The sequence below is a fragment of the Gymnogyps californianus genome, chromosome 2 (assembly GCF_018139145.2).
Source record: "Gymnogyps californianus isolate 813 chromosome 2, ASM1813914v2, whole genome shotgun sequence".
In the NCBI taxonomy this organism is placed as follows: domain Eukaryota; kingdom Metazoa; phylum Chordata; class Aves; order Accipitriformes; family Cathartidae; genus Gymnogyps; species Gymnogyps californianus.
Window position 1 is genome coordinate 73,012,088 of NC_059472.1, and position 26,602 is coordinate 73,038,689.

Here is a 26,602-nt window from a genome sequence, read left to right on the forward strand (position 1 = left end):
ACACAGGCTGACTGGATAGCAGACTGAGGGGAGAAGAGCTACTAAAGCATTCCCTTGGGCCTCTCTTCTCTCCACTTATTCACAAAACTAATTTTATCAAACTTTTAGGGAACTGAATTATTAAGGTTGTATCCCTGTCAAATGAAAGAGGAATTGATAAACTGACAGCATGACTTCAACAGTCAAGTCTCCCAGGAAATCAGACTAGCACAATACCTATAAGCCTTCTGTAACAGCAATTCACTCCCTCCTCTTCCGCCAATCACTGCCAGCAGTAGCTGAGAAGTGTTAGAAAAATGTTTTGCCCTCTCTAATCAAGTCAACTTAATGCACTTTTTATCTCAGAGATACATCTTCATACTGTATTAGTAGAATGAAATCCCAAGACAACATAGAGTTCATTTACAGGATTTATACATCATCCTGTTGTTTCCGTACATTCCATTTCTCCTGATTTCCATAATTTTTAGTCCACAGCATTCCAGATTTTGGCAGTGGAAAAACTTTACCAACAACTCCACAGTAGACTAATCCAGTATTCTTTTACTTCTGGCAGAACTGAAAAACATTGCAACTGTTTCAGCCTGAATGCAGAAGTAAATGTACTCTGGCCCTTCCTGTGGTCTAGAATTAAATTTTAAGGTAAGTGTAAGGACCACTTATTGGGTGATGGTGAGCATTCCTGTTACAAAGAACTCCTTCCATTTCTCTCCAGCTAAGAAACTAATTCTCAGCAAACACAACAGATGTGGAATACATTGTTTCCTCACTGCTGCTGAAATAGCTCTCCCAATTGCTCTCTTACTGTTCCATTACACCCCCCAGAGTAACTAATGCATACAGCTTCAAGAGACAGTCAATGAAAGCTGGTGTTTTCGCATTGTCCTCAACCATGTTTTAATTCATAGCTTCCAATTTGTTCTCCCCCCCTGCAGACACCTGTACCATACGCCACTCAATCAGGGAAATCTAGGTATAAAGAAAATAATCCAGCTTCTAAGACAACACATTTTGAAATAAGGTGCTAGGGAAAAAAAAAAAAAAGAAATAACAGTTTGTGTGTGTGTGTGTATAAACATATACATGATCATAAATCTCAGCTTCCCGTTCCAATCAATGCAAGAATAAACACTTCTACCAGGCAGCTGTAGCATCGTGTGAAAGCCCTGCAGTTCTCTTCCTCCCATTCCCCCCTCAGCATTTTGATTCAGAGTACGCACATTGTGTGTGTGTTTCAGCATGGAGGTAAGCCTTCCAGATTGGCTTCTCCAGGGAAAAAGGCTATCACTGTTCTTGGAGATTCATTTTAAGAATCAGGCCAGTATTAACTAACCAACAGTTGCTACTAGCTGAAAGAAAACATTATTCAAAACTCTGTATTTCACCTGTGTGCTTTAACAGAAAGATAAAGACAGTTTTTAAGAACTGGATTTTTCAGCAACAGCCCAGCTAAGAGAAGCATTGTTTTCCCTAACAGTTTTCATCTTTTCTCAGCTGGGGCTCTCGGCGTACTGCTCCATGAAGTGGCCTACTATTCTTTGAGCTCTTTTTAAGAACCAGGAGTAGGTGACTTTATAAAATGTCCGGATTTTGTTTTATTTTTTGAAGTAAAATTCCCCAGGTTTACTATACTGACTTAGACATTGGTGTAAGTGTGATGTTTTTGATCTATAAAATTCAGTTTCACTTTGAGTCTTACTGAACAGTATTTCTGCGCTCTACATTCAGCCTTAGCTGAAAAGATATGGAAGTTACAAATTCCCATGATCTGCTACTTAAGCAATTAGCACAGGTTACTTTAAAAAAGCACATTGGAGAGCTACCGGTCAAACAAAAAGACCTCACTACCATGATGTGTTAAAACTCCACCTGTTGGCTAATGTTTGTCTACTTACTTGTACCTTTATTAAGAACTGCAGATGGAGAATTTATAATTAACAGAAAAGCTGAAGGTGTCCTTCAGATCATCAGTAGCTACTTGAAAAGAGCATACAGACCATAAAAGATGTCTGAAATGGTCACAATAAACTTTGTGACTAGTTTAGCAGTACCACTACATAAGATCATCATGAATTTAAACTAGGAAAACAAAATAGTTTTGGTGCCTGACTAAAGAAGCTCAGCTATGAACTAACTCATTTTGATTTATATGAGCTCAAATAATTTTGACAACAGAATTATTAAAACTAAAAACAATCCTTATCTCAGTCATGCAAGATTCATATGAATTCTTCAATGTTGTTCTTATTTTCAGTGATTTTTTACCCATAACTGATGGACTTAGTAATAGATGGATTTCAATTCAAGCTCTGGGTTTCAAAAAAAACCCCAACCAAACAAACAAAAAAAAAAACAACATGGAAAGTGCACTGTCCTTACACACCAGAAAATGTTGACATATTCTAGAACAGGAATATTTCACTAATACAATTTTTTTAAAAATGCAAACAAGTTTTTGTCATAAATGTATCACCTGTACTTAACTAATTAGTTTGCGCCAGTTAACCCTTCTTCCAGTAAGAACTTTACTTTACCCTATGCTGACATTAAAATGCAACTAATAACAAAAGGTGATTTATTATTTCATTAACAGGCTCTGAAATATTTGCCGCCTCAGACTATTACAGAAGCTGATGAATTATTTTCCCATGTATATGTAAGGACAGAGGTAAATATGAGCACTCTGCCCAAGATCTACAGGGACTACACTGGATGCAAGTTTTCTTTAAATGCTGTCTCATGAACAGCTAGTTGTTGTCCACTTGTGGACTGTCTCCTTGCTGTGCACATTCAAATCCTTCAAAAAGGTATCAGCCCTGTCCACAAATGCATGAGTGCTACCACATTCTGCATCAGCCTTTAAACAAATCTCTGTTTCTGTCTAACACTATGCTGGTTTTAAGTGGAAACATCAGAAGTTTGTAACTGAGATAGAATGAAATCTGCTTTGTGTTGTTTCAGCAAGGCTGAGAGAAGAAGCAAGCTGATGTTCTAGCCATTTCTTTTCTTTCTTCCATCAGAGATTCCTAGAAGCATTTCTCGTCAGTCCTTCCAACCAACCAGCCAAATCATTATCAGAAATCCAGAAAAAAAAAAATAAAAATTCTAACTACCAGTACAGGTCATAGTAAAGAGTAACTTGAGTGCAGTGCTTCCTTTTAACTTCATATAAAAGCTTGTTAGACCGAAAAAAATTATTATAAAGTTCTAGATCTTAATGATGGCAGAAAAATTTTCCAAGTGTAACTTCTGAGTGTCAGCCTAACAACACAGGCTTTAATTAGCACACCATTTAAAGAGAACTCTAAGGAGCACAGCGTTTGAGTCAAACACAATTATCTTTGAATACACATGGGCTTATTTTCCTGTTAAACGAAACTACCAGAAGACATTAGCTAAAGAAACATATTTCTATTCAGTTTGTTTATACAAGTAATCTCAAATCGTAGAGCAGAGCTTTCTGATAGCTTCCCTTCCCTTTTCCTTTCCATCCACAATGTTCAGTTTCTTTTTTGAAACTAGATTACAAACATCTCCCTTGTAACTCTCAAACTGAGTGAGAAAGCCCAGTGTTTAGTCTGTGTAGTTACTACCTGTCATTCCAGTGTAGCCTTATGTTTCTATTTAGAGTTTACAGTTGCTTCAACAAATAACAATTCCAAAAGCAAGTTTCTACCTGTTGGAGGGATACAAGCAGGGTTTACAGTTCTGCCGACTTTGTATTCACCACACAGATTAAAAAAAATATGTTCTTAACATTTAATAGGTCTAGTGACACAAACATCAGAACTTTAAAGTCTAAACAGCAACAGTATTACTGTGGGAAATCAAGGCTTGTAAAGAACGTGTAGTCTTAGCTTGAAAAACTATATTGATACTACTGACATAAATAGGCGCTACAGTTTCAGTATTTTTTACATCCATTTCTTATATCCAGTTGTGGGGGTTTTTTTTCTTCCAGCAGACGTCTGATCAAAGCAAAGGGAACATCTGCTGCAGAAAGCACCAGACGAAGTCACCTGCCAATCTATAGCTGCCCTTCAAAAACTTAGTAAGTTCTAGATAGAGTACTGATTATTCCATTTTCAATTTCCCATCATCTCAGATGTATGTCTGCACAAAAACTGAATCCATTACATACCTGCAAAACTTGTTCTTCTGAGGATGACACAAATAGATCCATTCATTTTGGTTAACAGTATCAAGTTTTTGGCTTCCAACAGCCATGAACATTCTGTCTAAAAGTCTCACAAACAACAGCAAGTCCTACCTAGATAAGACTAGTATCTTCTCTTTGTATTTTTATAACAAGGAATTCAAAAGATACCTCAAAGGTATGAGATTAAAGTACCCGGCATCTTGTACCTTTTTTTTTTCCTTTCAAATAAAGAGTAATGGGTAAGCTGCAGAGTTAAGGTTAAAAAACCCCACCCTTCACAAATAAGGGTGAAATTGGTTAAAAGTTTTATAAATATGAAAGTTGTCATATTTTTATTACCCCATTTCAAAAACAGAGCATCTTCAATGTGATAAGCAATGCTTTAAAACATGATGAACCAAAGCAAAAGGTTATCCTTATTTTACAAGGATGAGCAAAGTACAACCTACAACTTGTCCAATCTGTTAGAAAAACCAGGATTTATACTCAAATATCTGGTAATTCAATTTAAAAAGTGTAAGTCTTCAAGTGTTTCTGTGGCTCTGAATGACAACATAGAGCTCTGAAGTCTAATACTCTTTCAGGTACAAATTGAGGAACTATGTACCGTGGTATCTGAAGCTGCAGTCGTTAAGTCACAATACAAAAAAAGGGATATTTATTGCTCAAGTACAGAGAGGTTATACAGTTGTTATAAGAATTGGGGCAAATAAGCATTATTCTTATAAAATGGGTACAGCACAGAGGAACAAAATACACTGACCACTTGACTTTGCTTTGCTGTGTTTGACATAAGGGCTGCTGTTCTCCACTCTAGTCCAGCAAATTACTTCTACAAAACTTAACCTTTACAACTGTATCTCCTGCCACTGAAAAAAATGCTCATGGAAACAAAAGAACAACCACATTTACAAGGTAGGTTAGCAACCTATAAGCATGCTTAGCAAGCCTACTTCTATTGCAGATAAGAGATGCAACCTGTGTCTGATTTTAAACATCCCCTCATATTCTTTAACTTCTAACCTAATAAAGCTTAAGGAGAGATGAGTATTGCAGTGATTGCTTGATTCTCCCCAGTCATCTTCAGGTAGATAATCCAAACTACTGAAGCTTACTGAAATTTAGTTGGGGGGCTTGGAGGGGGGGGGTGGGGGAGGGGGGGCGGGGAGGGTGGGTTGGTGGTGGCGTTAGTTTTGTTTTTTAATGGTTTTGGTGTTTTGGTTTGTTTTTTTTTTTTTAGAAGAAACACAAAACCCCCAGTGATTATATTCACTAAAGGACATGCACTGTGCGACTCAACTTTAAGATGAATAGAGCATTTACGCTACACAAAGCATCTCAAATGGTCATTCAAAGCCAACCTATGAGCAGGGGCTTTGAACCAATCTACACAAATCTCTAAGCATAGGGGCCTGTTTGTGACTCATATTCCATTTCATACAGGGTAGGATGGGGAGAACTAGAATGAGGAGAATCCGTCCATTAGAGATCCTTAGCCTACATTTCCTTCCTGATAGTTGAGCTACATACATTTCTCTGAAAAACAGTGAAAGTTACTTGAAATTGGCCCACAAAAGAAAAAATAATTCTGGTGAAGGCTCTCCTCCCTTTTTTATTATAAAGAGATCCACAGTCATGCTCCCCTCAGCCCAAGAATATCTGGATTGATTCAAACACCTCTTTCAGTAGAAGTCGTATACTCCCTGAACTGGAAGCACTGTCGAGCCAGCTTCAATTTCTGGTCTGTTTGGTATCACTACTTACAGAGTGTCTTCTGCTGCCAAGCATGTATCAGAAGATCTTAAATACTCAAAACAGTCCTAATGAGTATGGATGAACCTTATTGCCCACTTCCTGATATTTCCCAGCTACCAGTTCTGTAATCATTGCACTGTTAGCAGCAGGTACAGCACAACTCAGTTTTAACTCAAGATTCACTTAAGTTACTGTGGTGCTGCCACATTTAAGGAGTTGTAGATCACCTACAATGCTGCAAACTCGACCTCATAACAACAAGCAGTGTAGGATTCAAGCTACAAATCAATCTTCCTCAACTTCAACCAAAGCTCAGCAAAATACTTTAGCTGCTCAGCCGCAAGACTACGAAGAAATGAATCCTAATTATTTTAAGTGGGCTTCAAAAGTATGAAGCATGACAATGTATTACCCTAAGTTCATCTGGCACTGAAAGAAAGAAGCTGGCATACAAAAGGTACTAGGTAAGTATAAGGTGTCTAAAGAAAAAAAACCAGCAAGGAAAAGCACTACAGCCTGTGATAAGACTAAGGCCATGGTGGATGGAAACAGTAGACAATAGTATCAATCCAGTCTTGCACTGAGAAACAAAACCTAAACACAAGAGGCCTCTTACACCACTGCCATCCCTAAATTCTTTGCTTAACATTTGTGCCTGCATTTGAAACCATTAAGCTGGAACTGAACAGGAAAAAAAAAAAAAAAAAAAAGCCTTTGACTCCAGAGCTACAGACTAGGATGACTAACTGCTTGCTGTTTACCTGTAAAATCCCATGAAAAATTAAACCCTTTAGGAAGACAAGTCAAACTATATTGAGTTATAAAGCTCAATCATGAAGTAAAAGTGTAGTGAACATATAATATTCTCTCAACATGCTAAGAAACCACAGACAATTATAACCAGATGTGTGAGTGTAAGGATATGAGTATTGTTTATACAGCTGTAGAAAATACAGAATGCAAGATGGCAACATCATCAATAAGTGTCTTAATTAAATGCAAGCTGCTAAAACACAGCAAGCCTCCCAGAGTAGCATTTCCTTAATAAAAACTTGGATTTAGTGACAAGATGGTCCCCAATTTAAAGTGGTAAGTTGATAGAAACACTATGTAAGAAACTGGGTCATCCAGTATATGCTAAGTGTAGCGATGCCACGATTTGCCATAACATCAAAGTGAAGGTCAGAGGAGACTGTCTTGTTTTCCTAGAAAAAGGTCATATGATCCCCTGTCCACACTCATTAATAAGTCATGTAAGATTTCAAACTATCAAAGCCTTTATTTGAAATTTAGTAAGAATCTATGTACTCTGTAATCAATAAGATTGTAGAAGAGGTAAAAGCAAAGCAATATAAAAAAACAGTAAATCAAGTACTTCTCTTGTTCGTGTCATCCCTGTATTTTTAAGGCCATGTTAATTCTAGAACGTCTACAGGACAGTCTTTATCAAAAGGAGATGAGTGCACCTGGATATTAGTTTATGTATACCTAATTCTCTGTTCCTGCATAACATAAAAAGCTTTTATCAGCCTTCAGTGAGATCAACAGATCAACCAACATTTCTGTTCAAAAACTAGGGGATGGGCAGGGAGGCAGGAGGGGGACACAATGAGGAAGCAGAGAGGGAAGAGTCAGCCAAAGTAGTAGAAAACAGGACATTATCTCAGTCCTCAAATTTCCGAGAAAAAAGGGTTCCTACAAAAATCTTTCTGCAAAAATTTTCGTTTTCTCTATCAGATAGAATCCCATCTACCTATAAATCCTATACAAGTTTCCAGATACAGCTACAGTACACTGAACCTTATTTATACTACTTTGAAACTTACAAAAGTGAAGGGAAAACACTCTTTAGGACGATCCTAAGTTTGAGGGGGGCTCTAAAGGGGCATAAGAGCAATTATAAAATACATCATCTCTGTTACCTACATAAAATGTAAAATAGATGTACATTAATAAAGTGAAAAGTTCTTTATTGTGCTTGTGAAGGACAAGTTCTATATCCATCACTTCTCATTTCTGATGTTCATGTAAACCCAATAGCTAGCGTGTAAGTTAAAAAGCAAAAGTCTGAAAAAGTCTTGTTTTCACAGCTCTTTCCTTTTGGTAATGGCAGCTTCAATGCAAGTGACACCCAAACTTCTGCATTTGGAATTTTAAATGATTTAACTGAAAGGACTTGTGAGTTTTAGGAAGAACCATGTGAAAGTTTTAATCAAGAAAAAGGAATGACACTGGATAAATACTTATCCATCTCAGGCATAAACTCAGTAACGTTTGTGAGAATATAGATGAAAATAGCAGAGGTTTGTATGAGTAGTTACAGAATTCCTCCTCTTCAGTTTTCAAAAACAACAGACAATACAAGATTTTGATTCTTAAATTTATTTTTAGCAGGATGTGTGTACTAATGGATGGTGACATCATTAGAAGATAGGTCCATGTCCACCACCTGCAACAGAAGCTAGACAGATGTTAAAGAAAACAATTTAAGAGTTAAAGATGACACTACTTACCCAGAGCAGACTTATGAAAAGTCACCTACTAAGCAGTACAGTTAGCTTTTGATGCAGACATGACAGCTTATATTATCTATCTGTTGTCAAAATTTCCTGTCAAGATTTAATGCATACATTACCTTGATTTTGATGGGAATCATGCACTTCTGTTTAGAAATAACTATTAGAGAAACTCTTATTCTTAAAAAAACTACTCATGGAAAGACTGGTTATTCAAAGTTACTTACCTGTAAATTTTCTTCAGAAGATAGAAGATCTGCAAATTTAGGTCTAAAGCTCCCATCTAAAGTTTCAAGTTAGCAAGAATTCTCTGGGAATTCAAATTCCCATACTGTTAAACCAGGTCAACAGCAGGTAACATTTCTAGATTCCACTAAGAATACAACCACTTGTTTCTTACCATACCTGGGTGTTTGACAAAGCAATAAGGTAGGATCTCAGCAATATACTCACAGATTGGTGATACTAATTCAGAAAGAAATGAAGACTTGGTATGTTACAACCAGAGACCATGTTATACTCAAAAAAATGTCAATAGCCAGAAGTCTAACAAAGGAAACAAGCTTGTCTAGAACAAATTAATTTCACCAGAAATTAAACTGGAGCAGCAAAACCTAGGGACAGACAGTTCAGGAAATACATTCTCAAAGAATCAGGTGACAGGCCCTTTCCCAGTGCTATTTCAAATGAGAAGCCAAGAAGGAAGGCTCCATCTGAGGTATGGTATTTCCTAAGACTTTAAAAACCAGAGTCCTTGCTTCAGAAAACAAATGCATCTGGCTACAGATACTCGGTACTTACATCAGAAGATAGCCATTTCTTAAAAAAAACAAAAACAAAAAAACCCAAAAAACATAAGTCAGCTGGCCCTGTAGACAGTATCATGAAGACATCCTGATCTTACATGTCAAAACCTCAGAATGTTTACCTCAACATCCTAGGACTTCATCTGTTTAAAACAGACTGCTACAGATACTGAAGACTGTCTCCTGCTTTCTAAATACCTCTGAAACCAGTCTGAAACTGGAAGTGTGCTGTATTAGAATGAGATTTTTTAACAGTTTAAATAATTCAGCCAAGAAACCCAGTTTTAAGAACCATGACAGCCTTGGAATAAGCAATTGCTCTCTCTTAGTTATGAACACGTTGATCTAGTAGTATTGGGAAATTAAACTGTTCTGTATTTGTTGAAAACAACCAACAAGGGTGGAATCTGTTCACAGTTGCACTCCATTTGTAATTTCTGATTAATTGAGCTCTCTTGTTTTTACAGAAGTATAAATCTGTCTGAAGGACTAAGTCACTGCCTTTTGAGCAACTCACTATCCCAGTGGTCTATTACACCTAAACAGGGTCTAATTGCTGGTAATGATCTACAAAAAGAAGTGTCTCAAGACAATCAGTCCTACACTGGTACTGTGGGAACTTGTCCTTCAAACACGTTACACAGAGGGAAGGTAGGGCAGGTGATGAAAAGCTTAAGCCTTCCTGTTCTTTAATCTTCCAGGTTCCATTGTGCAGTTGGATCAGTTGCTAGTGCAATCAGCACTACTGTGCATACCATCTATCTTACATGAAGTTGGCTGATATTCTTCCCACAGGATAAACACAGTGAAGTTGATAGGAAGAACCTTCATCAATTGCTTTTCTGTGAGGCACAGAGGAAAGGAAGGATGTCAGGAAATAAGAGTAGTCTAGGAATGACAACTGATCTGAATAATCACTTCAGATACATTGTGAACAATATTTTCCTGAAACAAAGACACCACGAAATCTGAACTCAAGTTATGAAGTTATAAAAGGGTAGAGAAAGCACAGAGTGAAGAAAATGTTCTTGACAGGCCTATATGATGAAACCTGAAAAGCAATTAATTTGTGCACCATGTATGCACATGCTGCAGTTACAGGGTGCCGCAGCTGTTCAGCTATCCCCCCTTGCGAAAGGATGCAGCTTCAGTTCTATTACTGTAATACCCAAGTTAGCGCTGGAACCTATGTCTCAAGGCTGAGACAAGGGATTTGGGAAGCAATGGACATGAAATTATGAACCTATTTAGAACATGTGGGATGTTCAACAGGAGGCTTGACAGTATTACACAGAAGGAAAGGAAAACAGATGACTGGTAATAGCAGAGAACAGAATAACTTAGGGGATCATTTGCTCATAATGAGCTGTTCACTCTGCATCCTTCTTTTATTAACGATTTGTCCTGTCCTAATGGTGCTGGTGCTGCTTACCAGCTGTGTTAGAGGCTGTAAAAGCTAAAACTACATTTTACTGGGTTTAATGGATGCTTGAGTCAGGTTAAAAAGTTGTGCTGAAACCAGTAATTAAATTTGTATCCTTTAAGTGGCTTCACAAACCTATGACTACCAGAAAGATCATTCTATTCACTAAAAGGATATTATTAAACAATGTAATACATAACTAAGACTTACAACAATGAATGAGAAGAACAAGAAAAAATTTACTCTATGAAGAATTAAGTCTGTACCATTCAGGATAAGACTTTCTATCTGCACTACTAAAATGAAGTCCGTAGATATAATGAAGACTGAATAGGCTAAAAACCAGAAAGATAAACACTGAAGTGATTACAGTTATAACGTTACCTAATGTTGAGCTGGTTTAATAGATTTAGAACACTAGAACCAAAAGAAATCTTGTTAATAACGTGCTGGAAGCAAAGACCTAACAGTGGCAATTAAATATTTACCTTTGGAGAGAAAAGTTGTTTAGGCAAACTAAAAACATTTACAAGAACAAGCTTTAGTGAAGAATGGACTAAAACAAAACATTACGCACTTCCAGCTTATGTTCTTTCTCTGCAAGGAATTCTTTTTGACATCGGAGAAAGTCCGACAACATTCGAGTTAGCTGTTTTCTATCATCTATTTCAGCTGCCAACCTGCCATTGTAATCCGCCAGCAACATACATGCATCATCTACCATTTTGGAAAGTTGCTCTCCAGATTCCTTATCTAAAAAGCAAGCAGAGAAAAACAAGTAAAGCATGATTTCATTATATACTGTTAAGTTCTCAGAACAGCATTTCAGTTACTGGATCCCCAACCCTCACCTGTTATCCTGTCTAACAGGGACACATCTTGGACCTCTATAGGCAAAGAAGCTATTCTCTGATGAACTGCTGCATCCCCAGAGGCAGCGTTTTCTAGTTCTTGTAATGCTCTAATGAGATCTGTGGTCTGAAAAAAGCATGCAAGATTGAGAACTAGTTTAAATAAACAGATCCTAGTACAAAACAGTATTTCACAATAAGCTTATGAAATCAATTTGATGGTAATTTTAAAAGCATTTACGATATCAGCATTACAGCAACATTCCATCCCCTCTCAGACTGCAAACAAAACAAAACCAAGCCATTAATTCTCAGAACAACATCGCAGTCTTCCTAGTTTTAAAGGTCACCTTCCTAAAATAGATTTTTCATTTAAATTCTTGGTATAGGACTACTTATAAATCTTTTATTTTTGACAGTAGTGATTATTTTACAGTACCTTTTATTTTACTATACATTTTTGAAATTATTTTTCTTCTAGTTTTGCTTCACTACTGCATCAGACTAGATCAGTGCACTTCTTTTGGAAGTAGGGCTGATGATCATAGAAGCCCAGGTGTCTGCTACAGAGGAACATACTAAATTGTGATTATTTGAGGACAGTCATTCCTTGCCATAACAAAAAGCCTTTTGAGATGGGGCAGTACCGTAACAAAAGATCCACAAGAATTATAAAAGTCATAACAATGTAAGGTAGACAAGAACTTTTCCCAACCATCATGACTGCAACATTTAGAAATATTTTATTGATAATTGATAACAATCTTATTTTAATACACGTGTTACTCGTTACCACCCTGGAAACCAAATGAGAACCTAAAACATTGTAGAAACTAACGCTGAAATTCTGATGTGGACAAAGCTGGATATATAGTTCACAGATTCTGGTTTAGTGTCAAACTGACTAAAGTTACAGCATGCTCCACTTGTAACCTAAACTACTGTGAAGAAAAGTTTCACGTACAGTCACCCTTGCTCAGAAACAATACCTCATTAAAAAGAAAAACAGAGACCATTCAAAAACAAGAGTAACTGAAAAATTCTACATCAAACCATATGCAAACACAGATTTCTATAAACATGCTTTTACCTGTGGAGGGTCAGTGGGAGAACTTCGAGGTGAACAGTTATTTTCATCAACTTTTATCTGTTCATACGTGCGCTTCCTCACCTTTCTGTCTCCATCTAAATGAAAACAAACAGAGGAGTCAGGGAAATAATATTTCAAACAAGAGACTGAATCTTCATACACACACAAAATACTTACACAAAGCTTGCCTAAGTTGTTCTAATACATCATTTTCATAAACAGACCTTTCTTCCCAGATAGAGAGCACTCGGCCAAGGTGTTTCTTACAACTCTCATCAGACTCACTATCACAAGGAAAAAAAGCAAAAATCAGCACTAGGTAAAAGTACAGCTAAAAGTACAGCACTGCCATATGATTATCTTTAACAGAAGGACCTTGGCATACCTTAGCAATATCAAAGTATCAGAAGTCCAATAATCTCAGAAAATAACAAAATCATGTTTTAAAGAAAAGAAAGCAAAGACTAGTTCAAGATGTCTTAGCAAGCACATAAAAAAAAGGCCAACGCCCAATTCCCTCTTTCTGCTTGCTTGCTCAACCCATAAATGTGTAGGTCTGTAACGCTATTACGCAAATGCTGCAAACAGGTTTGTGTTGCTTCAACAGCTGTGTACCATGTGAAAATAATTCTGTATCAAGACTCTAGCATCCTCATGCAACAAGATGAATGGCTGCTGGGGAAAAACAAATCATGCAACACCAGTAATGAAGCATATCAAACTGCTGTAGCATATAAACACAGACTGAAAGCAAGTCTTAATTTAAGGCATAGCTAACAGCTTTCTAAGGCAAAAGCAACCGAATGCAGATGAATTTACTACGTAACTTCATCCAACAGCATTAAGACTACCAAAGATCAAAAGAACACTGAATAAATTAAATTAACAAGACTTCAGGCACAGAAATAGCACACAAGGACTAGGTGGGTCAGAAGAGATGAACTGAGGACTTCTCTAAATACCCCTCAAATACAGTATGATGAAGGACACTGCACTTAACAGTTTACTGTACCTTGAAACATGTTTAAAAGCCTCCACTATTACTGGAGCAAAGTCTTTCGTAAATTCTGGTCCTTTCCTTTTGCTGTTCTGTATGACATCATTGGCCAAGTACAGGAATGTCAGCTTCCTATTTGGTTTTGCTAATAAAAAGAGTGATAAACAAGAATAATTAGAAATTTTAGTTCCTCCAACTAATACCTATTTATCCACATTTATAGTAAATACAATAAAACCAAATCAAATGTGTTTTTCCTATTGTCATTACTGTTTACAACATTTCACTCTAATTTGGTATTTAAAAATGTGAAAAGACTTTGGTCATCCATTGGCTTTTCTCTCCCTTCTGCTGTAACTCTTTGCTCAGGTTCTTCCTCCTTCATAATATGACACAAGTTCCCTCTAGCACCATCTCCAAAAATAAACAGAAAAACCCATGATATGCCAAAGTGTTGTTCAGCCCCCAACTATTTTCAGGTGTTTTCCTGAGCCTTATGTGATTTGTCTGTTTGGCAGCCTTCCTGGATTTCTTCCAAGTACTTCAGCTTCCCTTTGAGTGTGCATAAATTTCATACACCCATGAAGTCCTCTGACAAGAAGCTTCACAGATCCACAATCATTCATGTAAAGAACCTCCTCCTTTCGGTTTGAATTTCACTCAGTCTTATACAACCACCCCTCATTCTTGTATTTGAGCAAACTGAACAGTCCATCCCTAGTCATTCTCTCCATATCACTGTGATACTCCCTTCCCTCATCTCCTAATCATTAAAACACTCATGTGCCTGCAGTTGTAATATCAAGAAAACATTTTTAAAAAATAACTTTCAGGCTTCTGTGGTGTATCTCTTCTCCAAGTGTCTTAAGCATTCTACTCCATTCCCATTAACGTGCAATAGACTACAAGCTTCCAATTCACAAGTTGCTTTTGAAAATCTATTCCATGTTTTCTAAGTGTTCCTACTCAGGTATTTTCATTTACCATCACCCTTCATCTAATTTTCATTAGTCTACAGGTTTCTCAGAGCTGCAACTCCTATTGTAACACTTCTAACCTTGTGTTAACACCAGAAAAACTTTTAATATCCATTACTACCACACAGTTCCAGTATGTATGCTCTGACTTTAAAAAGAGGTTTCTCTTGAAAGACAAGACTTAAGTTTTTTCTGCCCTCTCAAGGAAAGCAGCACTGTGGTAAAGCCAATCTAGGATTTCTTAAAACTCGTGCTTAGTTCCCAATATGATTTCTTTTTGTTAATTTCCACTCCAACCTCTCAAACATGCAGAACTACCACCCTCACATACAAAAAGAAAAGTCAATGTTGATATGCTTCCATTCTACAGACATGTTTCTGAGAATAAATTTTGCACTATAGAAAGACTCCTCTGAAGGATTTCTCCATGAAGTATTGAATTTTTCCCATCCTTTTGGACAGACATATCCAACAAGTTAAGAGTTCTGTATTAAGTGGGGGAAAAACCCCTGTGTTAAAAGTAAAAATGCACTTCTCAGAATCAAGGCAAACTAAAAAGTGGCAAAAAAGAATTAGTTTGGAAGTGCTGGACACAAGGTGGCTTATTAAAAGTCTGCTCCAAACAGTGAAGTCACTACATGCAAACACACAGGAAATTCATCTATTTGGGTCAAAATCTGGCTAAACTAAAATGTAGATTTTATGAACTTAAGCTACTTATTTTCTATATTAAAAACTGACTGACAATACAGCAACACTTCTCCTACCTATGTTTCACGTAAATCATAGTTCTGACACATAGAAAGCTCTGAATTATTCAAAGAGAGAATCTTAGAAAACACACCTTGTCTCATGAGTGCACCAAAATTACCTAGCATTTACCAAAGCTGACCCTGCCCCCCTCCCCCATTTCTTAAATGAGCCCAGAATTAGGACTCAAAATCTAATGAAGCAGACTGTTCCCCATACTACACCCTCTGAGCTGCATGCAGGATAGGTTCTTGTCCATCCATTTCACAGGAAAAAAAAAAGCCATGTTTTAATCCTCAGTGATGTAACTCATTTGTGACAGACCTCAACTTCCTTGTTTCCAACAAGTAACCAAATCAACTGAGCTGGTAAAGACAGGACATGTATGCAGTGCCATGAAGTCAGGTGATTTCGATTCTCACAAAGCCTAGACTTGATCTATTCACTACAGTAAACAGATAACTATACCATCTTTGGAAAAAGCATGCCAAAACCCAGAAAGTCACTTTCAAGCTTATTTCCACTAGTATTACCTTTTCAGCTTCCTACTACAATTCAACAGAAACAAAGCTGCATGTAATGAACAAAAATCCTCAAAACGCTATTAAGCTACCTGTGGCTTTGGTTAGAAATTCAACTAATATTCCACCCTTATGTTCACAAAGAATACTGTAAAGTAAAATTTAATTCCTCTTGCTGTAAGAATGCTCTGCGCAAAATTCCAAAGCTAAAAATTATGCCTAGTCTCAAGAAATGTTCCCTTTCACTTCACAGATCTTCAGGAGTTACATACTGGCCTACTACCGCTCTGCCTTACACACGAGACTGAAGTGCAACATAACCTTTAGCAACTGAGGTTGACAACTCCGAGTTGAAAAAACCCGAAGTGTTCTATTGCTACTATGACTGTAAATTAACCATTGAAGTCTGAAACACAAAATTAAATTCCAGACCAGATAGATCTGTTCTGAAAAAAACTGTTTAAAGCATCTGCCTTCAGTAGCAGTGACACTAACTTTTCAGCCCTGGGCTTTGATATACCTCAGAACACCAAAATGGATCAAAGAACAGTTAAGACTATTTTAAAAAGTGTCCCCAATGCATGGCAAGGCTATTAGCAAAAGCAGTCTTACTGTCAGAAGAAAATGAAAGAAAAAAGGTAAGATCTTAGGTTAAAGAAGGATCTGAAAGGCACATACTGCCAGAGCGTATAGTGTTAGAAGCAGCTAGCCCACAGTATCTCTGGTACACTAAGTACAGTCTGCAAACACAAAACTGCTAAGAAAGCATCCATGTTGGACTGAGTCATCTTTTCAGAAGCTCTGTGCAATGTTCACATAACTCCTCTGCTTGTTTCAGTTAGATTTACCATTTACCCACCAAAGCAGTCACCAAAGCAGCTCCCTGAAGTGCTGGATTCCGCAATATTTTAACAGGTCAACTGTGCTGGTTGGTTTAAGGGCCATATTAAGCAGATTACTCTCAATGAGACTAAATGGGATTGGCACCTCGCAACTGAAACTAAGTCTGTCCCAAAAATGTATCTGACATATTTAAATGCCAATGAATACTCTGCAGCGTAACCAGGCATCTACAGTGGAGAGACTTAGCATCCTCATTATCAAGTCTTAGTTTTCGACAATCTATACTCCTTAGAATGCATACTTGTTAGCCTGGCCTGGGTACTTCTGATTCTCTACCAGTCCAATATAGATGCCCTGACATGGTATGCTTGAGTCCATAATACTTAGAGAACTCTAACATTGATGAGCCACGACTTTAGTGCAAGAAACTCTAGTATTTTACCTTGGAAGGCAGTAAGCATGTTATTTTCACTGAGGTTAACTCTAGCAATCAAAGCCAGCATAATCATCCGTATTTGCCTTCTCCAGGTTTACCTCCTGGCACTGGAAATTGAGCTCCCATGAAGCTTGCTAGAAACACGCCCATTAGTTTCATGCTGTTCTACAACTCTTCCCTAGAGCTGAGAGATATTTGCTTCGACATACAGGAAGACACTACAGAGAAACACATAAGCATAAGGGATTTCACTTACATCCCACTACAAATATATAAACTATTGACCCATCTGAAAATGTTACATCAGGCTTTAACCTTCTACAGGCTGGCTCTGCTATGCCAACTGACCTTGAATGAAAATATCATTTAACAAGAGGTTTTGAGAAAATCAGCATCAGTAGATTAAAATCCCACAACTGTTATCAGCACTAAACAGTTTCTTTTTTACTGAAGTTCTCCAATACGGATTCAAATAAAGATTTGGCTCAATTGCTTTTGAATTACGTTAGTCTACATATATGCAGCAGAGTATGAGTGTCAGCACTTCTCCCAAAATCCCTGGGACACTTCCTGTGTCATAGCATGTTTCATACCTCTGCAAGAGAAGCTACATGACATCTCTGTAAACACCTGACAAGCTTTCAAGCTTTTTATTACAAGACCTAACTCATCTTTAAGTCAAGCAGCACTGAAACCTGAGTGCAAGATCACTGACCCTTCACGCTGAGAGCTAACCTGAGTTTTTATGCAAGCTGGTTAAGTGCAGCATCTTTGGTAACATGACTGAAAGTATATCTGTAAAAAGTCACTTGAGAGGCTACCACCAGAAAGGACAATTCATAGATAATATAATCCATAAAAGGCATGTTGGACAAAGAGCACTTAATCTTAAAAATCATTAACCTTCTGTTACGAAAACGTTAAACTATGCATTCAACATTACACAGTCACCTCATTCTCCTGGTGAATTTTACCAAGGTTTGAGAACTGCTGTGTTTCCTTTTCAAAGAGGGGAATGAGATTGCCCACAGAATGTGTGTTCAAGGTTTGAGGGTCCAAGTATCTTGACTTTGAGTTTGGAGGCTAGCAGACAAAGGGAACACAGCATACAGCCACTGCTGGGAAAGAGGCCATGACCATCAAATTACCATGGGGATGCGAGAAAGTTGGTCACAAACCAAGGAAACCATTCCAACATAATTACTCTGCAGAACCTTCCTACTGCAGTAAGTGTATCTTGAATTACCTGAACACATGAAACAAACCAATTCCTTTCACTGCCTCGCCTGGCTGGTACAATGCCAAGGCGGATATGAATCGACAGCAACAACAACAGTTTTAGGACAGGAAAAAGACACTGCACTTCAATATTCAGAACCAGAATGAAGAAAGGCAGGCAGGTACAGATAAGAGGTAAGGTACCAGGACATGAGTGGCACAGTAATAAATGAATACAGATTTGTACACACTGCATTCTTTCAAGACTAATATTAGAGAGTCAACTGGTCAGGCTGGATTACACAATCCAAATGTGACTATTTTAAGTGAAAGACTCTTATATTGCTAATCTGTTGCTCCTGACTGGAAGTCCTTTTGTAAATCATATAGGTAGCAAATACGTTTCTCTAACTTGACTCAACAACTCACATTCACCTGAAGTTTTCCCTGCTGTTGGTTGATCTCCAGACCTTTTTGCATAGATGAGAAGATTCAGGTGGATAAGCAGGAAGGTACCCACATGCACCTCCGTCTTAAGTACTTTATTGGCCTCCTCAAGAACACCTACTAACCAGTGAAATCAGAAAGCACTAGCTTTGTTTCTTTTAAATAAAACAAAATCTATTTATTCTCTCAAGTGTATAGCATTGGCCAATGACACTATACCACCAGTAAGTAAAATAATCTTACAACCACCAGCAGAGAAAGATTCCTTCTCTTGCCAGAAAAACTACACTACGTAGTACAGAAAATAATTGCTTTAAATCAAGACCTTGTTTCCTGAAATCCACTTCACATCTGCAAGGCAATATATTTCCACCACTTTTGGCTGTGGTTCTGCTCCGAAGTAGTTGACTGAGTATCAGAGTAATTAAGACATAGTACAACTTTCAAATCTGGTTTCAATGTTGCTAGGCCTTCTCAATTTGCCTACGAAGATCCTCTGTCTTCCAATTTTCAGCAGCATTGAGCAACTGCCACAACAGCCACTAGCTTCAGAAAAATGTATTGCATCAATGCCAACAACTATGAGTGAGGACCCAAACACTAGCATATGTCCCAGCAGCAGCAGTTGTAGACAAACAGCCATAAATAAGCAAAAATAGTTGCTTCTTATACAACTGAATGACTTCAACACCCCAAAACAAAAAAAAAGTTCAAGCATAATAAACTGGAACAGCAGGTAAACTAGCAGAGTTGAGTGCTAAAAATATGTCCCTCTGTAGCAGCCCAGATGTACTTACACAATTGTAGCTGTCTTAAAGATGATATACAATGGCTCTGCTAACCTGGTTAAGCTTTGCAGTGAAGACAACGATCAGTGTGACATGGGTGGGGTGACAGATGACAGCCAAAACAAAAGGCCAAGTGATTAAGGGGCAGGGGGGGCAGGGGGTGCTCAGCATCAGTTTCTGAGACTGACTAATCTATGAGATGCCATGTCAGGCTCTGAGGAAACAGATACCTGAATCTGAAATATGGTTTAAAGATACAACACGACAACTATTAAAATATTACTAGGACGTAAATACCTAACAAGTGACAGAGCTGGACCTGTAAAAGCTAACAGAAAATGAGTTGACGGGAAAAGAAGATATTACAGACAACTAACTGGAGCTTGACATAAAAAGTCCCATATTACCTAACTCAAACATTTAGCAATTTTATTTTATTTTTTTCCTTTTAAAAAGAACACATTTTAACCCAGTACAGCAAACATCACATGGACCCTACTGAACAAGCACTTACTATTCACCCTTGAAGGCTGATGCTTTGAGTTACGGAATTGAAATTTTTCATTTCAAAACAAAACACACAAACAAACAACAAATCCCTACAGTTGCAGAGAATCCTGAAACCAGGGAGCAAGAGATGTATGCAAGAGAACATACCTGATTTGCAAATAACAAAAAATAAGTCTCAACAGCCTCCATCTCAGAAGAGCCTCTTCAAGGGGGTTCCTAAGGGTTTTCTCAACCGACACTCAGTGGCTGCAGGCTCACACAACGAAATTGTATGTGTAATACCATCACTTAGTTTAAAAAAACCCTGTAAGTCAATCCCTTTACAGATACACAAAATTAAATAGTTTTAACATGCCCAGCAGTTGCATTTTGGGAATGACTGATGTATTCACATTACAGTTAATTAATTAGTACTACTTAAATATTGAGTAAGCTTATGACTACTAAGTAATTAACTATTTAACTTTGAGTGTTACATTTCATACATCTGAAATCTAGCTGAAGCAGGATCATTTTCCTCAGTGCACACTTTCCAAGCCTTTACAAAATTCTCCCTAACCCCGAACTCAAAAGGTCTCTGTAAAATAATTAGGTTATGTGGCAACATTATCACAAAAGTTAATCCACACAAGTTACTTTGAAGCAATCATGAAGCTGCCATATCACAAGTACCAAACAAAAAGCCACACTTTTCTAGAAAAATCCAAACTACATGAGATTCTCATGTTAGTAAGATATTTACTACAAATGAAGTACTGAAAGAGTAGCCTCCCCACCAAATTATTTATTCCATAAATCAACTACAAAATTCAAAAGAATGCAGACTCATGATCAGCAATAAGCTGGTGCTAACACAGGCTGCGGCCTAAAGGGGTGATACTATCCTCACAGTCTCCTTTGTGCCAGCAACAGCTTTCCATCAGGGAACTCATCTATTTCAAAACTAATTATTCATTTTGCTAGATTTTCAGCAGCAGCACAGCACAAGACACTGTCAGCAAAAACCGCATCAGAAATATTTAAAGACATATTTAACCAACAGCAGAGTGGAAAAGGAGCTGTTCTGTTGTCATTGTAGACCTCTGCTTATCTGTCAAAACAGGAGAAATCTTTGTTATTTCATTACAGTTGTCATTTAAGTTAAGGGCGTTCTATTAATCTTTTCTCATCAATGAACTACAGAATCTACTCTCCACTAACCATAGTAATAGACAGTGAAAAAAACCCACTACATACACTAAAATGTGGAATACCTTAAGTGACACCTGAGTGGTTCTGCAAAGATGCAGAATCAGGAATACCCCATGCAGAGCACCAGCTCTTCCACAGCCCCACCCTAGTGGCACAGTTCATCCATACATTTTTTCATTAGTACATATTTGAGGTCAGTCATTAAACAGTGTATCTCTACACTCAGTCTCTTGAGCCATGTAATACGCAACTCCTTATCGTAAGTTCCTCAAACTACTGCTTGTATAAGAAGACATCCTTTCCTTAAATATTCGTGACAGTTACTAGGAGTGTCTGGACAATTCAGATGTATCAGTATTTTCACAATACAGTCAATTCTAGAATACATTATACTAGCTTTCCTCCAATTTATTATTATTTCTAAGAATGACTCTATGAATTCTACATGCCAGTATTTTGAGAACTATGTATAAAAGTTACGGTAGTATTAGGGAAGAAGCATGTGTGTATACTTCAGTAATCAGAGTTACATCAATTGTCTTGATACAACTTCAGCAACACTGGACTTCAGCAAGACAAATCCAATGCTTCGTAACTGCTCCAAGTTATGACAAAGATGTGCAAGTTTTGCCCATTCTCCAAGTTTACATCTAAGTGCAAGAATTCACCAAGAGAATCAATGAAACTTCAACTACAGAAAACCTGTAGATGAAGGTGTATGGGACCGATGACCTGTAGAGATGCCCTGATACGGGACCTGAACACTACCAATTAATCCAAATAAACAGAAAGGGATTAAGATTTTATGTTGCCTAAGTTATATGCACATTTGAAAAGCTGCCTCTTCACCTCTACACCAACATGAGTTAAAGACAATAACTATTTTAAAAATAAAAGAATCAGAACCAAACATTTAGGAACGAGAGCTGTGATCCTACCACTTGTTTTCATGAGTAACTAAAGACATCTTCAGAAAGGTTCACGCAAGCTGATCTTACACAAGGGAGCTTTTACCAAAACTGAAAGCATCCAGAAAAAACGTAGTATCACACTGTATTGTGTTCAACTCAGTTGGTTATACAGTGTTCCACAAGCCTGAAAGGGCGTAGGCTGGAAGGAAGGTCTGGAGAGCAGAGTGACAATAAAAAAAGGGATACAATGAAATGAAATAAAATTAAGAAAGGCAAGGTTCAATTTTCAGTTCCAGGAAACTACTGGCTAGCAATAGGAGCAGACAATGCCAATAATTTTTGTGTCCATGTTCCTCAAACAGAGATCATTTTCCTCTCAGGTAGGAAGGAAATCATGTTTCTACAGCTTGGATGGTGGGCAAGTCGGGAGCCTTAAACTTACTCTATTTATGGCCTCATTGCCAGCATTCTGCTTTGTGATGTTTTATGCAAGTCACTTCACCACAGCGTGCTAGTTTTCCTTCTCATCTTCCACATGCTGTCTGCTTAGACCACTAAATCCACCCTTTGGGGATTAGGGATCGTCTTACAATTCTGTGCTGCAATTAGCAAGAAGTTAATACCAGGCAAATGTAAGCTAACATTTATGAAGCTCAGGTACTATTATCAGAGATGCAAAATTAAAATACATCCCATGTATATTAATTATGCCAGCTTCAAATGAAGCGGTAGAGGAACATATGAAAGAAGAAACACTTCACATAAGGCCCAAAAGCCCAGAAGAAAAGGTGTAGGACCTTGAAAGCAACTAAGCTACTCCTACCGGAGGTAAGACTATCACATACTTTCCATAGACCCTTGAAGGCTGGCTTCCAAAAAGAGGTCACCAGAAAAATGTCACACCTTGAAGCAGCAAAAGCTGGACGACAACTTCAACAAACTGAAGATAAAATCAGTTATAGCAGCTACGGTCATCCAAAGCTCCTGAGCTACATCCTCAAAACAGGCTTAGAAGTGGAAGCCAGACATTGAAAGCTGAGAAAAAGCAAAGCATTCCCATGAGTTCTTAAAAAGACCATTATCTTTGCCTTTCAATGCCACCTTCAAACATGTAGCCCATGTTTCAAACATTTCATTTCTCCAATTAGTCAAACAGCACAACAGGAAAATTATGCTAATACTAAAGTTAAGGACTGAGCATTAATATTATAGATTACTATGAACTGGTATTGTGCATGTTAATTAAAATGAGCAACCAAAACTCTGCCTCTGTGCCAATTAGTTTAAAATACCTTTCTGATATCATTCAGAACACCAAACATTCAAGTTGTTTGTTTAGAAGGCCCAGAAATGTGAAATGTTTCAGACACAGATGGGAGATCCATTCATTTGTTCTCGGAACAAGAAAGAAAGCTTGCAACAAACATATAGTGAAAATATGTTTATTTCATAAGATGAAATATGCCACCAAATAAATCTTTCTTTAGACAACAGAAAAAAATAATTTTACTCATGCTTGAAAGTTCAAAAGATAACATTTCACACAAAAAGCATATTTTAAACAAAAACACAGTAGCCATGTGAAAAGCTACAGAATTTATAGGAACATATTTCCATACTATACTGTAAAATTTAGTATTAATTCATACTCAAGATTTTTATTTTAAGGGTAGTTCAATCCATTTGCTATGAAGTTATGCCCCCTAACCAAGAGGTAGTTGTGATCCAGCCATGCGTTCTTTGTATTCCATTACACACCATTTCTGTGAGCTGACTACTCCTCTTAGTTGTGTGAAACTAAGGGAGTGGTTTCTCTTTCATAAGTTCTGTAATGGCTTAGTGCTATTTTTCCTCTCCACTTGAAAACCTAGCCTTCTACTTTTCCCATTAGAGATCCACACATTAATGGTGCTCTGAAAGAAGCTATTGGAAGACAGTAACATTTCCTAGAGCAAGACAGAGTTCTAGGAAGTGATTTTTCTTTTTCTTAAATGAGTCAACTTAAGATCAAGTTATTTTCCAGTCAGGTCAAATAAACCTCTACATGCCATTTCTGCCTTTCAGTCCCTGAACCAAGGCCTATAGCTGCAACTCCTTTCCTGTTAAAAGGAAAGCCACATTAGAATCTAAGTCTGCACACTCAACATCAAATACTCAATACAGCTAAAGAAACACAAATTTTTATCATGCTAACATCAGTATTAGCCATCTGGCAAAAACAGAAAGTAAAAAACACTTTGGACCCATTAAATTGCTCTTCCCTCAGAGTATTCCCATCCTCAGCTGCCCTACAAGAACAGTTGCTGGCATGAGCGGACAAAGCCACTGTGTCAGGAAACTCAAGTAGTATTACACCTAACCATCGTTATAGATGATGAAAGACAGCGCTTAAAAAAGGTCGTCTTGGAAGAGCCATAACTACCACTAGTAAAACAAAAAGCCCTAAATCCCGTACTTGCCGCCTTCCTTCCCTTTTCCCACTTTCCTCTCTCCTTCCACAAAAAAGGGGAGTAAAACATGAGAACTAGCCTCCTCAGAGGCATCTCACTGAAGGAGAAAGGGGTACGAGGGGGGGAGAAGAGAGGAGCCAGGGGAGTAGAGAAAAAAAGAGGGAGGAGAAGCACATCCCAGCCCACAGTCACCAAGAAACTGTCCTGGGGTTTAACACTTGCCCCAGTAGCTCCGTTCTCCCCAGGCGCCGGGGCGGGCCGGCCCGCCCTCCCTCTCTCTCCCCCCCTCCTTCCCCGGCCCGACAGGCCGAGGAGCCCTGCCGCCCTGCCATCCTCCCCTCAGCAGCCACACACCCGAGGGCGGCCTCCTCCTCCCGTGGTCGCGCCAGCCGCCGCCTCCCCCAAAACCCACCGCCCCCGAGGAAGGCCCCACCCGGCACCCGAGGGCGGGAAAAGGCCCGGCCGCGGCGTGGCAGCGGCCGTGCCAGCCTCACCTTTTCGCAGCTCCCGCTCCCACACGCTGACGATGAGCGCCGAGTGCTTGCGATGGTGGATGAGCCACAGGCTCAGGGTCTGCACGCTCTGCTGCGAGTTGCTCAGCTCCGACAGCTTCCGCTCCAGCGCCGCCTCCGAGAACGCCGACATAGCCGGGCCGCGCTCGGCCCCACCGGCCCGGCCCGGCCCGGCCCGGCCCGGCTCGGCTCGGCTCGGCCGCGCTCAGTCCCCGCCTCTCCGCCCCAGCGGGGGAGGAGCCCGGCGAGCCCCGTCCCTTCTCGCCTCGCCCCTTCTCGCCTCGCCGGCCGCCACTTCCGCGCGCCCCGGCAGCCCGGCGCTAACAAAATGGCGGCGGCCGAGCCTCCCGGAGAGCCGCCCGGCCCCGCCCCCCTTCTCCTTCTTTCCTCACTTCCGGCAGAGGCCGACAACGAGGCGGAGCTGGGAGGTGGGGCTGGGTACCGGGGCTGTTCCTGCCCCTCAAGCGCGCTCCGTCCTCGCGCCTCTCCCAGCAGCCTTCGCGCGGCCCCCAGGGCGGGACCGTTAGGGCCGGCAGGTGGGGCTGGGCCTGCCTCAGTCCGCTGGCCGGGGGGCGGGGCGGCGCGGTGAGGGCTTCCCTCAGCTCTCGCTCGCCGGCCGAGATCGCGAACGTCTGTGAGCGCCAACAGAGCCTGACCAAGCGCCTTTGGGGAGGTTTCCTCATGAGCTCTGGGAGGCTGTAGGATGTGGTGAGCAGACGCAGAGTTAGGGGCCGTTACTACAAAAGACGGGATACATCAACATTTTGCCCTGGGAAATAACATGAAAAACCAGGCACAAATAAAGTCCCAAGGCAACCCGGGCCTACCAGTTTCTTTCACCTAGCAGGTTAAGGAACTTACTGTGACACAGGGTGCATGGTATTTCATATTTGCAGGTGGACACAAATGTGTCTGGCCTCATTTTTAAAAGCTGTCTCTTCTTTTTTTAAAATTTCTGGTATGGACAGTATCACGTGACAGAATTCCACTGTTCAATGACAAGATTATGCGCAAAAGTGTTTCCTCTTAGTTGTTTCAAACGTGTTCCCTTAAAGCGTTACTGAATCCTTGCTACTTCTGCTGTTTTGGAAACAGTGAATAAAAATGGTTCTCTGCTCACCTTTGCATTCTTTCATAGATTTTGCATTGTATCATCTTCAGTCATTTTTCAAGCTGAAGGATCCAAGTCAGTTCTCCTTACATGGAAGGTGCTCTATGCGGCTGAACAGGAGTAGCATGTCTAGTCTCAATGTAAGCATTTCTAGCCTTCCTGTTGCTCTTCTAAAAATACCTGACATCACTTCTTATTTTAAACATTACTAACTGACATTTTCAGAGAACCATCCACCTTAACTCCTACAGGTCTATCCTGAATCCTATTTCTTTAGTTAATAATTATGACTACAGTTAATGTCTTTCTCAGTAATTTTAATATTTCTATAAAATTATGT

General features: G+C 39.1%; 1 protein-coding gene across 4 annotated transcripts in view; it reads right to left on the reverse strand.

Annotated features, from left to right (window-relative positions):
- Nucleotides 1-25,335, reverse strand: part of RPRD1A (regulation of nuclear pre-mRNA domain containing 1A) — a 42,374-nt gene extending 17,039 nt beyond the window's left edge. Inside the window, exons 1-7 of one of the 4 annotated variants that reach the window (XM_050890776.1) lie at nucleotides 25,134-25,335; nucleotides 13,613-13,742; nucleotides 12,778-12,884; nucleotides 12,601-12,695; nucleotides 11,511-11,637; nucleotides 11,237-11,412; nucleotides 8,252-8,363 (exon numbers count right to left, since the gene is read on the reverse strand). In XM_050890776.1, coding sequence (XP_050746733.1) covers nucleotides 8,319-8,363; nucleotides 11,237-11,412; nucleotides 11,511-11,637; nucleotides 12,601-12,695; nucleotides 12,778-12,884; nucleotides 13,613-13,742; nucleotides 25,134-25,284 — 831 coding nt within the window. In that variant the 5' untranslated portion in view covers nucleotides 25,285-25,335 and the 3' untranslated portion in view covers nucleotides 8,252-8,318. Of the gene's footprint in view, nucleotides 1-8,251; nucleotides 8,376-9,652; nucleotides 10,079-11,236; nucleotides 11,413-11,510; nucleotides 11,638-12,600; nucleotides 12,696-12,777; nucleotides 12,885-13,612; nucleotides 13,743-25,133 lie in introns of those variants that run through there. The other 3 variants (XM_050890775.1, XM_050890777.1, XM_050890774.1) reach the window with 3 other exon arrangements.
- Between the last annotated feature and the right edge of the window lie 1,267 nt (nucleotides 25,336-26,602).